Consider the following 12,431-nt stretch of genomic DNA (forward strand, 5'->3'; position numbering starts at 1 on the left):
GCAAAAGATTTCAACTAATTAAAAAAAAAAAAAAAAGAAAGAAGAATGAATTCTCAACCTTCCTGTACATAATTTAACTGAATATATGCATGATAACCTCTTCACCTCAGTCTACTATGTATGCTGTTGGATAGATATATATATGTTAAAGACTTCAGCTGGTAATTCAACATCATGTCAACTCACCCTATTGTTTATGTCAGTCTTAGTTTACTTATATGTAAATAATGTACAATGATTAGTTGTTTGCTAATGAAGTTCACATTTGTTTCTTTGTTGCATGCAAAGTTTACTTATATGTCATGTGAAGTTACTGGATTTCGTCAAATATATAAACAATCAGGTTTTTCCTCTGCTTGTTGCACACACGTGTATTCGTTTGGCATTCCACCTTTTTGTTACCTGTCCATATATCATGAATTGTAATTTCCTTTAAAATATCATATTACCTATGAGGAACCCAATTTAAAGCAGAAATAAAAAGAATAGAAACAAAAAAAAAATGAATCTCTGCTTCCCAAACTCCTAATTTGTAAGCCAACAGGCTTACTTTTTATTTTAATAACCAGTGCAGAGGAAAGAAAAGGAGTTCTAATGAGATTGATATGATAAATGTCAAGTTGAACATTTCTAAGTTGACACCAGCAATGAGGACATGGCTGGGGAGGGAATCTCAGATGTTTTTAATTCTGGGAAGGAAATACAGACGGCTACGATTTTGAGAAAGAATATTTTGATGAACATAGTTTTTAGTGCTAGATCTGGGAAGTGATAAGAAGAAGAACTTCTGGTGTGTTAGATAGTCCTGAGTTGAGGAAATATGAAGCTAACTGCTTCAGTGGAGCAGACAAGTCCACTGTAGTTATGATGGGATAGTCAGATAGGAAATGGTCTGTTTCTGAGCCATTTGAATTATATCAATCTTCAGAAACAATCTGGAAAGTGTGTGCATGTGTGTTGCAGTAGTACGGTCTCAGATATGTTAGCAGTAGGTCATAGTGGGTTCTACTTGAGTGGTTGAGTCAGCAACCAATAAGAGCTGAAGTATTTTATGGAACTGAAGAGGGCATCAGCTAAGGTATTTTCTTTTCCTGAAAAATCTGTGTCTATGATCACTATGAAATTTAAGTTTTGTATGTGAGAGAGAGAGAGATTAATATGAAAACTTATATGAGATTGTTTACTATTTCAGATGATTTTTAACTTCATTTCTCGAGGGTAATTAAGGTCTTTTAAGCTTCTTGTCGCTGTTTAATTAGGTTATTATAGCTTCATTACACGAAAATTTTTAATTGCTCATTATTGTGCTCAATAAAGTTGAACCTTTTTTCTTATTGCATAATTTACTGTATCCTTTTTTCTTTTCTTGAACCCTCAACTCCTCAGGGGTCTTATAGGGTTGCTGTCATGATAAATAGTATGTTTTGGGTGTTTTAAACTTGGTGAATCCCATCCCTCTGCAGGTTTGAACGCAGCTGATTTCTTGCAAAGAGAGGAAGAAGAATTGGCTGTGGTACCAAACTTGTATTTTAGTTATCAACATTAAAAGGTCAAAAGACAAAATTGACCTCATCAAAATTTGAACTTGCAATACAGAGAGCCAGAATGACTACTACAAGGCATTTTATTCAACTCCCTGATAATTCTTTCACTTTGCTACATAACCATATGAAGGCTCATGATACTTACACTGTCCCTGACTTGTTATTCTGTTGAGAATAGTTATCAGTACCAGCCAATGGGATGAATACTTTTTGTAATATTTTGGTATTTTATATCTGAAGGACAGATTCTTCTGTAATACTAATAAATAATCAACTATTTTTATATATCCTTGTTGCTTGTGGTAACAGTTTATTTTTAATTATCTTACATTATGTTTTGATCAGAACTACTCTAAATTCTTTTCTTGTTCTTCATTTGGTATTTGTGGGAACCATTAATTGTTGATTTGGTTTTGAAGATCATCCAGTCTGATTAATTTCTTAAGGATGCATGAAGACAATTCATCTTGATTCAAATTATGAAGCAAAATTAGCTCACTGGTGAAGTGATTATGAATCATACAACTACTGTTAAATTTTTGAGTGGCTTTATTGAGAATCACAAACTAGAGCTAAAAATAATTGGGAATTAATGCAATGTCTATTGAGTAATAAATAGGAATGTGTAAGAGATCCAGAAAAATATTAGATTCTAGTATAAAATTATCAACTAAAAATAAAATTGTAATTTCTTTTTTACACTAATTTAATTTGTAATGTTCATCCTAATATAGTTAAAATATATTCTAAACCTTGCCAGTTTTAAGACACACCATGAAATTGAGGTAATAATTACTTTCTGGCTTTGCTGATTAAGGCAAAGTTGCATTATACTTTCTTATCAAATTACTTGTAAAGACTGAATTCAGTGGAATCTATTCATTAAACAATAAGTGAAAATAGCTTGTAATGTTTTCTAATTATTATTAATAGTCTTGTAGAGTAAAAGATAAATGTTCCTGGTGAATTAGGTACAAGCAACTCTTGTTGAAAGCAATTCGTTAATTATTTCGAATGTTGTACAGTGTTGTCACCTCTCTTGTAACTTTAAAACTATATTCTAAAGTAAGAAATGAATTTTAATGGCCCTCTAAAGTACAGAACTCAAACTTTGGTCGTACAATTTTGAAGGAAAGAACCCCAATATTCCAAATGGTTTTATAAACTCGTTAACACAATCTGGAAACGATGAAAATCTAACACATTTCTTGAATTTTTTTTCTACCACTTTAGGAATAACATTAAAGGTAATTCATTTTGTTGGTTTTTATTTACAGTATTTTATTCGACTTATTTTTACTTGGATTTTGAATTTTTAACACTAAATGTTTTGGATTTATCTGCTGTTGAGTGGAGACCCCCCCTTTTTATATCTAAACTCCTGTTCTATTTACTTTGGTTCAGTTTAATCTTTATTAAATCAAATTTGCATTAAACCTTATATACTCTGTTTCAGTGACTCTGTAGTAACCACACATATTAAAATGCCTAATGCAGTTATGTATAATTAACAAATTCTTTTCTTTTCAAACTGTTTCAGTCTGTTATTTGATTTGTAGCTTGGTTAAGTTCCTAACATGTATTTTTCTGGAATCCATAGAGTGATACCAGTTGTATCTTTGTTTGAGACAAATGGTAAAAATAAAAGAAAAACATATATTGAACAAATATATGGCACCATAATCTAGCTAGTTTTATAACCCCAGCAACAGTAGCAGTTTAATTTTTGGAGGAATTGTATATAACATAAGTATAGTAATGCCTTGACATATGAGTTAATCTGTTCCTGGTGACCGCTCGTAAAGCAAAAGCTCGTAAAGCAAAAACTCGTAAAGCAGGGCAGTAATTTCCCAAAGTAGCAATGTTATAAATCATAATTCATTCCCAGAAAAATATTTACCTGTAACATTTATAATATTCGTAATGGCAATGAATCAACAGTAGAATGTAAAGAATATTTTATGTAATGTAAAAAGAATGTCAAGATTATTTATAATAAAAAATATTATTATTATGACCATTTTCTGTATCGCTTTCACTTGCACTAGACTCATACACACCATCACTTGTAGACGCAATCACTGATTCACAAGCACTCACAGACGGACATGTAGATTTCTTTTTATAAAACAAGTCTAGAGTTGTTTGTTAGAAGCTTTTTTCACTCTCTAAATTTCTCAGTGACATGCAGAAGCATTTGTTATGGTAGCAGAAACTTTTGCACTTCAATCGATCTTTGAATCTCTGTGCTTGAAAAATAAAACTCTTAAACCTGGTGTCTCGTAAAGCAGGTCCTCCTAAAGTGAGGCATTACTGTAATGTATTTCAGTAGTTGTCTATGTGGAGAAATTTGTGATGCAGTCTTTGTTACGGTGTGAATGTGAGACGTTAGAAATAGCAACAAATGCCTCTCTAAACTTCAAAATATGGAAAAAGAAGAAAACTACTGTTACTCATCTATCTCTAGTCTCTTCATCCTTTACTCTTCACTTTCTCTTGCCTACTCAGTTCCCTGCTCTCCAACTTTATTTTTTTCCTCTTCCCTAGTGTGATTAATTCTTCATTCACAGTAGCACAGTTGGTTCCACTTCCTTTCACATGAAAACTGCCAAATATTCTACAAAGATTATCTAGTTATCTCTTCACCTTGTTGAATATTGTTGCTATCTTATTTAGCCCAGGCTAGTAATGATCAAGCAAACCTATGACCAGATACGCTCCAGCCATGACCATCATTTTTATTCTTTATATTTAAAACTATATCATCCAAAATCTGCATTTTTTAAAAGAAGGGTTTGACTGCTATTTCTAGCAGGTGTAACACCTATTGAGAAGCTTCCTTCTTGGCTCATGTTAATTATGGGTGTTGTTATTTTTTAGCCCCAGGTGGGCTCTGAATGAACAGACACTTGATCAAAAGCTTTCCAACTGACCATTCTGTCTTTATTTTGGGCAATGTATCTAGGATTATGCAGTTTGTCTCCATACTCCCAACACTTTTTTAAGATGATAGGGTGTGATTTAAAGGATGTTTGGTTGCTATTTCTAGCAGATTGAGTATCCACAGAGAAGCTTCTTGATTTTTCGTGGTGAATTATGTCAGCCGCAAAGTACACATAGCATGATAGAAGGAGCAGTTTTTTTTTTTTATTTCAACCACCACTACTATAATCCATTATCCTGGACAGCTGTTCTTTTATAATCCTTTTCACGTTTTTTTGGCAAATAACAGGAGAAATAAGAAAGAAAATTCAAACAAAATGGAAGAATAGAATATGGAATGGTAGATTATGCATTTCATAATAGGAAGGCATAACTAAGCAGACAATAAAATGAAATAACTAAAGGTTTGTGGCCCTGTGCCAAACCAGGAAATGATTATTTTATTTAGAATTTTTTTCTGTCAAAAGTTTGTACAGTGTTTTTAGTATCTTTTACTTCTACTTTGCTTGCCTACACATGGTTTTTATTCTTCTATCGTTTTATTGGCTTCACTTGTTTGACAAGGGCACAGCTCACCAAGGGCTTTGTGTAGAGTTTATTGGACCCTCTATCTTGTCTGATAATCTGATACACACTTTATCAACCTTTGTAAGGACGAATGCTAAATTGACCTTAGAATAAATGGACGTAACTAACCTCGAGGTATTTTGTTTTCAAATTGTATTAATTCTGCAATCTCTACTATAAATATATGCACACACACACACACACACACTATTATTATTATTGTTATTATTATTGAGCGAGAGAGCAGTGCATGCCATCAAAGTGACACTGGGGTAAAATATACGAAGCCCATTATACCCATCATGACTACTCGTCTGGTAAGGGTACACCAGGCACATGCATCACAACCATATGGGCGCGACATAGTGATCTCATATCAAGATAAACAGTGCATGACCTTGCAAGTGGGGGCCTAGTTAGAATTTTCTGCAGGTCGGGTAGCCCATCTCACTCAAAAGGTCCCTGAATGAGGTTTGTTTGGGGATGTTGAATGACACAGCCATGTTTCCAAAGGTGAATTATCCAAACCCCAAAGAATTCCTCTCACCACATGGCTATGATGCTCCCCCACTACTTCTGCTCATGATCACAGATGCACATATCGTCACCCACCAAGGGACATGCTCAACTGGTTAAGGTCAAACAACTGACAAGCAAATCTGTGGTATTGAGCAGAGTATTTGCTGTAGCCCATCTCTTATATCATTTTGTTATTAGATTATTATTATTATTATTATTTTTATTATTATTATTATGTTTTGTGTTCAAATCCTGCTAAGGCAATCTTTTTCATCCATTCTTTTGGGGTTGATAGTATTGATTAATCTCCTCCCTTTCAAATTGCTAACCTTGTGCCTAAGTCAGAAAGCATTATTATTATATTTAGGATGGCAAATTGGCAGAGCTGTTAGTGTTGGACAAAATGCTTTACTGTATTTGTCCTGGCTCTTTACATTTCTGAGTTATCTCCAGTCAGAGGTCACTTTGCCTTTCATCCCTCCAAGAGGTCGATAAGATAAAGTACCAGTCAAGTGCAGGGGTTAGTGGTATCATCTATTCCTCTCCTCTTAAAATTTCTGGCCTTCTGCTTAAATCAGAGACTCTTATATTTGAATAAATTATATATTATTATCTGCATTCTGTTGTTCCCTTTCACATGTCAGCAGCTTATCTATGATAGAATTTAACTTCTGTTAATTACACATTATGGCTTTCTTTTCTGTAAGAATTACATTTAGCATCTAATTTGCTAATGTGGTTCACAATCTTTGCATTAGAATTAAAGTCAAATGACAGGAATCTTACCGAACTTCTTGTGCAACCAATGTTTACTTCTCAACACTGAAATCCTAACTGTTCTAGGTTTATTTAAGATATCTCAAAGGTTTTTTTTTCTGTGACTATATTTGTTGTGTAAGCATGTGTGTCATTTGTTCTTGTGCATGTATTATCAAGTATTTTGACTAATAAGTAATAATTTATTCTGATTTTTGTTCTTGTTTTCAATTTTACTTCTGGAACCCAGCTAAATAATTTGAACTTCAAATACTGCCTATCTCTTTTGTAAATAAACACACAATTGGTATTCTATCCATTTAATAGTTGTTTTCTCATCTACAGCAGAAAACTAGAAGTTATTACTGGATCTGTGGATCTTTAGGACTAAAAATGATTTTTAAAAAAATTATTATTGATTACATGGATCAGGTTTGTACAAACTGTACAGTATCTGTGCAAGTGTTTTTATGCCATAGACTTGGATTAACTAAAGCCTTGTTAGTGAAATTTGGTGGACAAAAATTTGGTGGTAAACTTAACTTGTTATCTGCTTAATCCTCATCAACAGACCCTTAGATATCTTTAGTGGAGTTGACTCTTGCAAGTACTTAGACCAGATTTCTGGTCTGAAGATAACACCATCTTTTCTTCCTACTGGTTCAGAATAGATGAAGAAAATTTAACTAAACATAAAGAAAATAATTTAAAAGTATTTAGACTGACCAAAACACTAATCATGGTTACTGATCCATATTTTACTGTTACAGCATCAGATTTGTCTTTATTATTTTTTAAAGTTTCATATTGCCTCATGGCTTAATCTATGTGGTGGAACCCAATTTTGTAACTTTTAATACATTACAACTTGAATGGTTACTGTATCAAATATATAATTCCTTTATTGAATATATATTCTTAGGTGCTGGTGTGTCTGAAGCAATATTAGCAGTTACTCCAATGGAAACTATTAAAGTAAAATTCATCAATGATCAGACCTCAGCCAATCCAAAGTTTAAAGGTTTCTTCCATGGAGTAAATCAAATTATCAAAGAGAAAGGTATGTTTAACACTTTGTCTTTGCTGATATAAATACCATGAAAACTGATAATATGATATTTACTTTGCTATTTACTTTAAGTAATTCAATTTAAGTTTGTCTCTTATGTTTATCTTATGAAACCAGTATTTTTGTCATTACTCCATTGTGAAAAATGTCTGAAATATCATGCTGTACAACTATAATTCTCCAACTAATATTTTGCTTCTAGGAATCCGTGGCGTATATCAAGGGTTGACACCAACTATCCTGAAGCAGGGTTCTAACCAAGCAATGCGATTTTTTGTTATGGAAACACTCAAAGATAAATACAGAGGTGGGGACCCAAATGTCAAAGTTCCTATGCTTCTAACTGGGCTTTTTGGAGCAATTGCTGGTGCTGTATCTGTATTTGGTAATACTCCTATTGATGTCATAAAGACACGAATGCAGGTTAGTTTTGGCATTATTCCTTTTAATCCTTCCCATTTTTATGATTATTTAGATATCCGCTATGTCTCAGTATTATAGCATCACATTTCTAATTCATGCTTTGTTCGCTCTGAATTTTGAACAGCAATTACTTATTGACAACAACGGTAACATCCGAGAATTCCTTTTTTTTTTTAATCCAGCTATTATGATTTCACTGCAACCACTTCCAGCACTAATTACGTTGCATAGTCACCAAAAAATATCAACTGTATTTTGTAAAGCAGCTGAATAGTTCACGGAATAATTTTACAAGTGTGGAAGCTAGGATTAGAATCGAAGGGCCTTAGAGTCAATGCTGCAAAGACCAAAGTTCTCGTAAGTAGGAAGGCGAACACATCACACATCCCTTCAGGTAGGTGGCCCTGCTCGATCTGTAGAAAAGGTGTAGGTAGAAACTCCATAAGATGTACCCAGTGTTGGCTATGGACACATAAGAGGTGCAGCAACATCAAAGGAAGATTAACCGGGAAGATAGCTTTGCAGATGCAAAGGGGCAATAAAAACCACAGATGCTCAGAAAACAGACTCCATCACATGCCAGGGGAAGAGACTAGAAGTAGTTGATAGCTTCCGCTACCTAGGTGACCAAGTCTGTAGTGGGGGTGGATGATCAGAGAGTGTTACCACTAGAATAAGAATAGCCTGGGTAAAGTTTAGAAAGCTTCTACCCCTACAAAGGGCCTCTCGCTCAGGGTGAAAGGTAGATTGTATGATGCATGTGTGCAAACTGCCATGCTTCACGACAGCGAAACATGGGCCGTGACTGCTGAAGACATGCGTAGGCTTGAAAAAAATGAAGCTAGCATGATCCGCTGGATGTGTAATGTCAGTGTGCACATGGCAGTGTAAGTGCCCTGAGAAAAATGTTGGACATAAGAAGCATCGGATGTGGTCTGCAAGAGAGACGTTTGTGCTGGTATGGTCATGTGCTGCAGATGGATGAGGAGAGCTGGACAAGGACAGACAAAGGGATTAAGTCGATTACATCGACCCTAGTGCGTAACTGGTACTTAATTTATCGATCCCAGCACTACAAATATGAGTGTAGCTGTGTGGTTAATAAACTTGCTTTCCAATCATGCAATCTTGGGTTCATGTCTTCTACTGTAGCCCCAGGCTGACCAAAGCCTCATGAGTGGATTTCGTAGACAGAAACTGGAAGAAGCTCATTGCACATATATATATCTGTGTGTGTGTGTGTGTGTTGTTGTTTCCTTTCCTTGACATTGCATTTACAATGAATGTCATTGTCATGTAAGTGGCGTCCTTTGTTTCCAATCTTCTTTGAAAATGTCTTGTCATGGAGAAATATTACCTTACATGGACACAAGTAAGGGTTGGTAACATGAAATGCCTCTGGCCATAGACAAATCTATCTCAACAAATTCTGTCCAACCCATGTAAGTATAGAAAAGTGCATGTTAAAATGAGGATTTATGAATTTGTGTGTACCCTTTCCTTGACATCATGTGATATTTGTAAACAAGCGTCACCATCATACAAGCAATGTTGTTCATTTGCATCTTCTATGAAAAATATGTTTGGCCTTGGGAAAATATTAACTTGCTTGGAAACTGGTGAGGATTGGCAACAGGAAGGACATTCAGCTATAGAATATCTCTCTTAATAAATTCCATCTGATCCATGCAAGCATGGAAAAGTGGATGTTAAACTATGATGCTGATATGTAGCTATGTGTATGCATATCTAATGTGTATAGGCCAATAGCTATATATCTATTTGCCTGTCTATGTTTTTACTTATCTCATGTTTCTATATTCATGTGAGGTTTTATACTGTAATCTGAGCCATGGTTAGTTTTTATCTGTTTTCTTTGTTACAAGTGTTTGTAATAATAACAATTTAGCATTTCTATGTATATGGCCTCAAACATTCTGAAATTAGGTCATATTTGTGTGTGATGATATATATATGTACACACATACATATATATACACACACATACACACACATGCCTGCATGTTTTCAGTTTCAGCTCTGAAATTAGGATATATCTGTCGACCAATCAAAAACTATGCAATAGATAATGTGTATGTGCCCCTCGTGCGTGTGCTCACATCTTCCAGGGTGTACGTTAGAATACCAGAATGGAAAAAACACAATTTCAAACTATTATTCTTTTGCAATGTTAGAATAGTTCACTTTCTAATCACATGGTTTCAAGTTCAGTCCCACTGCATAGTACTCAGGTGCAGGTATCACTCTGGGGCTAAGGTATTTGCTCCCTAACCATGCAGCTTCAGGTTTAGTCCCATTGCATAGCAACTTATTAAAGTGTCTTCTATTAAAGTCTTGAGATGGTCAAAGCCTTGTAAGTGGATTTTCGTAGATAGAGACTCTGTGTGTTTACCTGTTTGTTTACATTGATACCTCTTTGAAAAATCACTCAGCTATGGGTCAAAAAACATGTTGCTATTAGTAGGAGGAAGGGCTTCTGGCTGTAAAACAACACCTCAATAATATAGTTATCTAACTCATGCCGGCATGGTAAAAACAAAAACGAAACAAATGTAAATAATAATTTAAATAGTGAAGCTGGGGTTAGAGAGAAATCTGGAATTATTTTAGAGTTAGAGTTCTTCTATAATTGAAAGCAAAATTTAACGATAAATTTAATCAATGTATTTTGAATTAAAAATACCCATCACACCATGTTAGTTTTCTGTCATGCTATATGGTTCCAGTTGTCCTCAGTATTATGAGATATCTTTAGATGTTATTGTCACTATTTTATTTTCCCAAAGGAAACCCTATATGTAACATTATTTTCCTCAGGAAAGCTGTAGAAATGATGGTGAGGTAATAATTAGTTAATGTAATTATTGTCCTAAATCTGGTAAAATATTAAATTTCAACCCTTTGTTTTGTGTTTAGAGCTCCATAGCTATTATACAAACTAATTGTATCATTTTTCTTTTTAAGTGAAGATTCTCACCTTGAGAAAGGGAAAAAAAACTTATATTTTAAATCACTATTAATTAATGAATTTTAACTTTTCAGACAATCAATTTCATCAATGAGATTACCGTTAATACTTACATTTACAAATGAGTACTGAAAAGCTCCTGGTTTAAGAGTATTGCAAAACGCCTGGCTGGAGGCCTAACTTTCCAGGTTCTTTTATAAGGCTTAGAAAAACTGAAGGGCTGCTGCAATAAGTGTGTGAATCTGAGACGGGAATATGTTGAATAAAATCATAATTAACTGATCCACCTGTATTTTCTTTTACCCAAAGCCAAGAACTTTTTAGCACCCCATTGTGCATTATATTTCAATCAATTTCCTCTCCAAATTGTCAAGTGTCTTGAATAATCCCCACAAGACACCCACTTCTAAAAAAAATACTGGTTTAGCTCCAAGTTGACCTTGACAGAGCAGATTTATTATAAAAGAGCTTTCAGGTCATAACTGCATCCTTCTTTTTCATTTTTTCATTATTCCCCTTTTCTTTAAGATCATAGGGTGTTCAAAGGTTTTGCTTCTGTATTAAGTCAAACCACAATGTAGAGACTCTCTTTTTGGCTCCATTAGAGATGACTGTTCCATTATACAGTATATTGATGTTTACAAAGTAAGTCTTCATTCAGTCAGATATGACCACGATCGTTGTATTCTATAGGTTTGTCTCTTTGGGACAAATCTATGGAAATTCTCATTTTCTTGTGACTGGGAAGTTCTACGTGTGAGTTTCTGTTGCAGATTGTATTCATATGAGGGTTTTGGGTCTGTTAGCATTCTTCTTTTGCCTGCTCCAAGATGTTTGCTACAAAACCTCTCAATACTTGGTATCGATGTCAAGGGTCTTCATAATTTTGTTGCCATAATGGAAGTAATCTACTTCTTCATTAGATTAGAAGGCAAGTATTTCAACTTTGCCTGCCATGCAAAGCTCTTGTGGGATGTGTTGTTTTCCAATGATCTTGGTCAATTGCGTGGAGTATATGTAAAATGTATATATTTACTGATCTTATTACTTAATGTCAGTATTCCTTTTCAGTGTATGACTATTTGTAGTTTCTATAACATAATTCGAATTACGAAAGAACATTAAATTATTTGAAATGATTGGTTGTTGGCCATCAGTTTTAACAACTTTTGTAGATCTGTCAGGGGGAATAACTCCTGCTGGCAAAATGAAATTAACTTACTACGACATAACGTAGAATGTAATATCCTTCGAGTTATTAGATCACAACTGTTTTCCTTTCTCTCTCTCTCCTCCAACCTGTATTGCTCCACCTTGTGGAAAACTGAAACCACCAGTCATTTATCTTCCGAGTACAACCTGCACTTTCCACTGTATCAGCTCGCATTCTCTTGATTAGTTCTTCAGATTCTTATTTCATATCAATTAGATCTCATTGTCATTTCATACACAATTCAACCTGCTTTTTGCTTTAACATTTTTTTATCTGTTATACTACTTATACTCTGATCCATTGGTCTTCTCTCTCTCTCTCTCTTTCTCTCTCTTTCTCTCTCTCTCTCTCTCTCTATATATATATATATATCTATATATATATATATATATATATATATATATATAT

General features: G+C 34.2%; 1 protein-coding gene across 1 annotated transcript in view; it reads left to right on the forward strand.

The window, feature by feature from the left end:
* Positions 1–12,431, forward strand: part of LOC106881074 (tricarboxylate transport protein B, mitochondrial) — a 42,171-nt gene that overhangs the window by 22,419 nt on the left and 7,321 nt on the right. The window contains exons 4-5 of the mRNA XM_014931290.2: positions 7,252–7,389; positions 7,601–7,821. Of these exons, the coding sequence (XP_014786776.1) occupies positions 7,252–7,389; positions 7,601–7,821 (359 nt within the window). The remainder of the gene's footprint in view (positions 1–7,251; positions 7,390–7,600; positions 7,822–12,431) is intronic.

The sequence above is a fragment of the Octopus bimaculoides genome, chromosome 6 (genome assembly GCF_001194135.2).
Source record: "Octopus bimaculoides isolate UCB-OBI-ISO-001 chromosome 6, ASM119413v2, whole genome shotgun sequence".
Taxonomy (NCBI): Eukaryota; Metazoa; Mollusca; class Cephalopoda; order Octopoda; family Octopodidae; genus Octopus; species Octopus bimaculoides.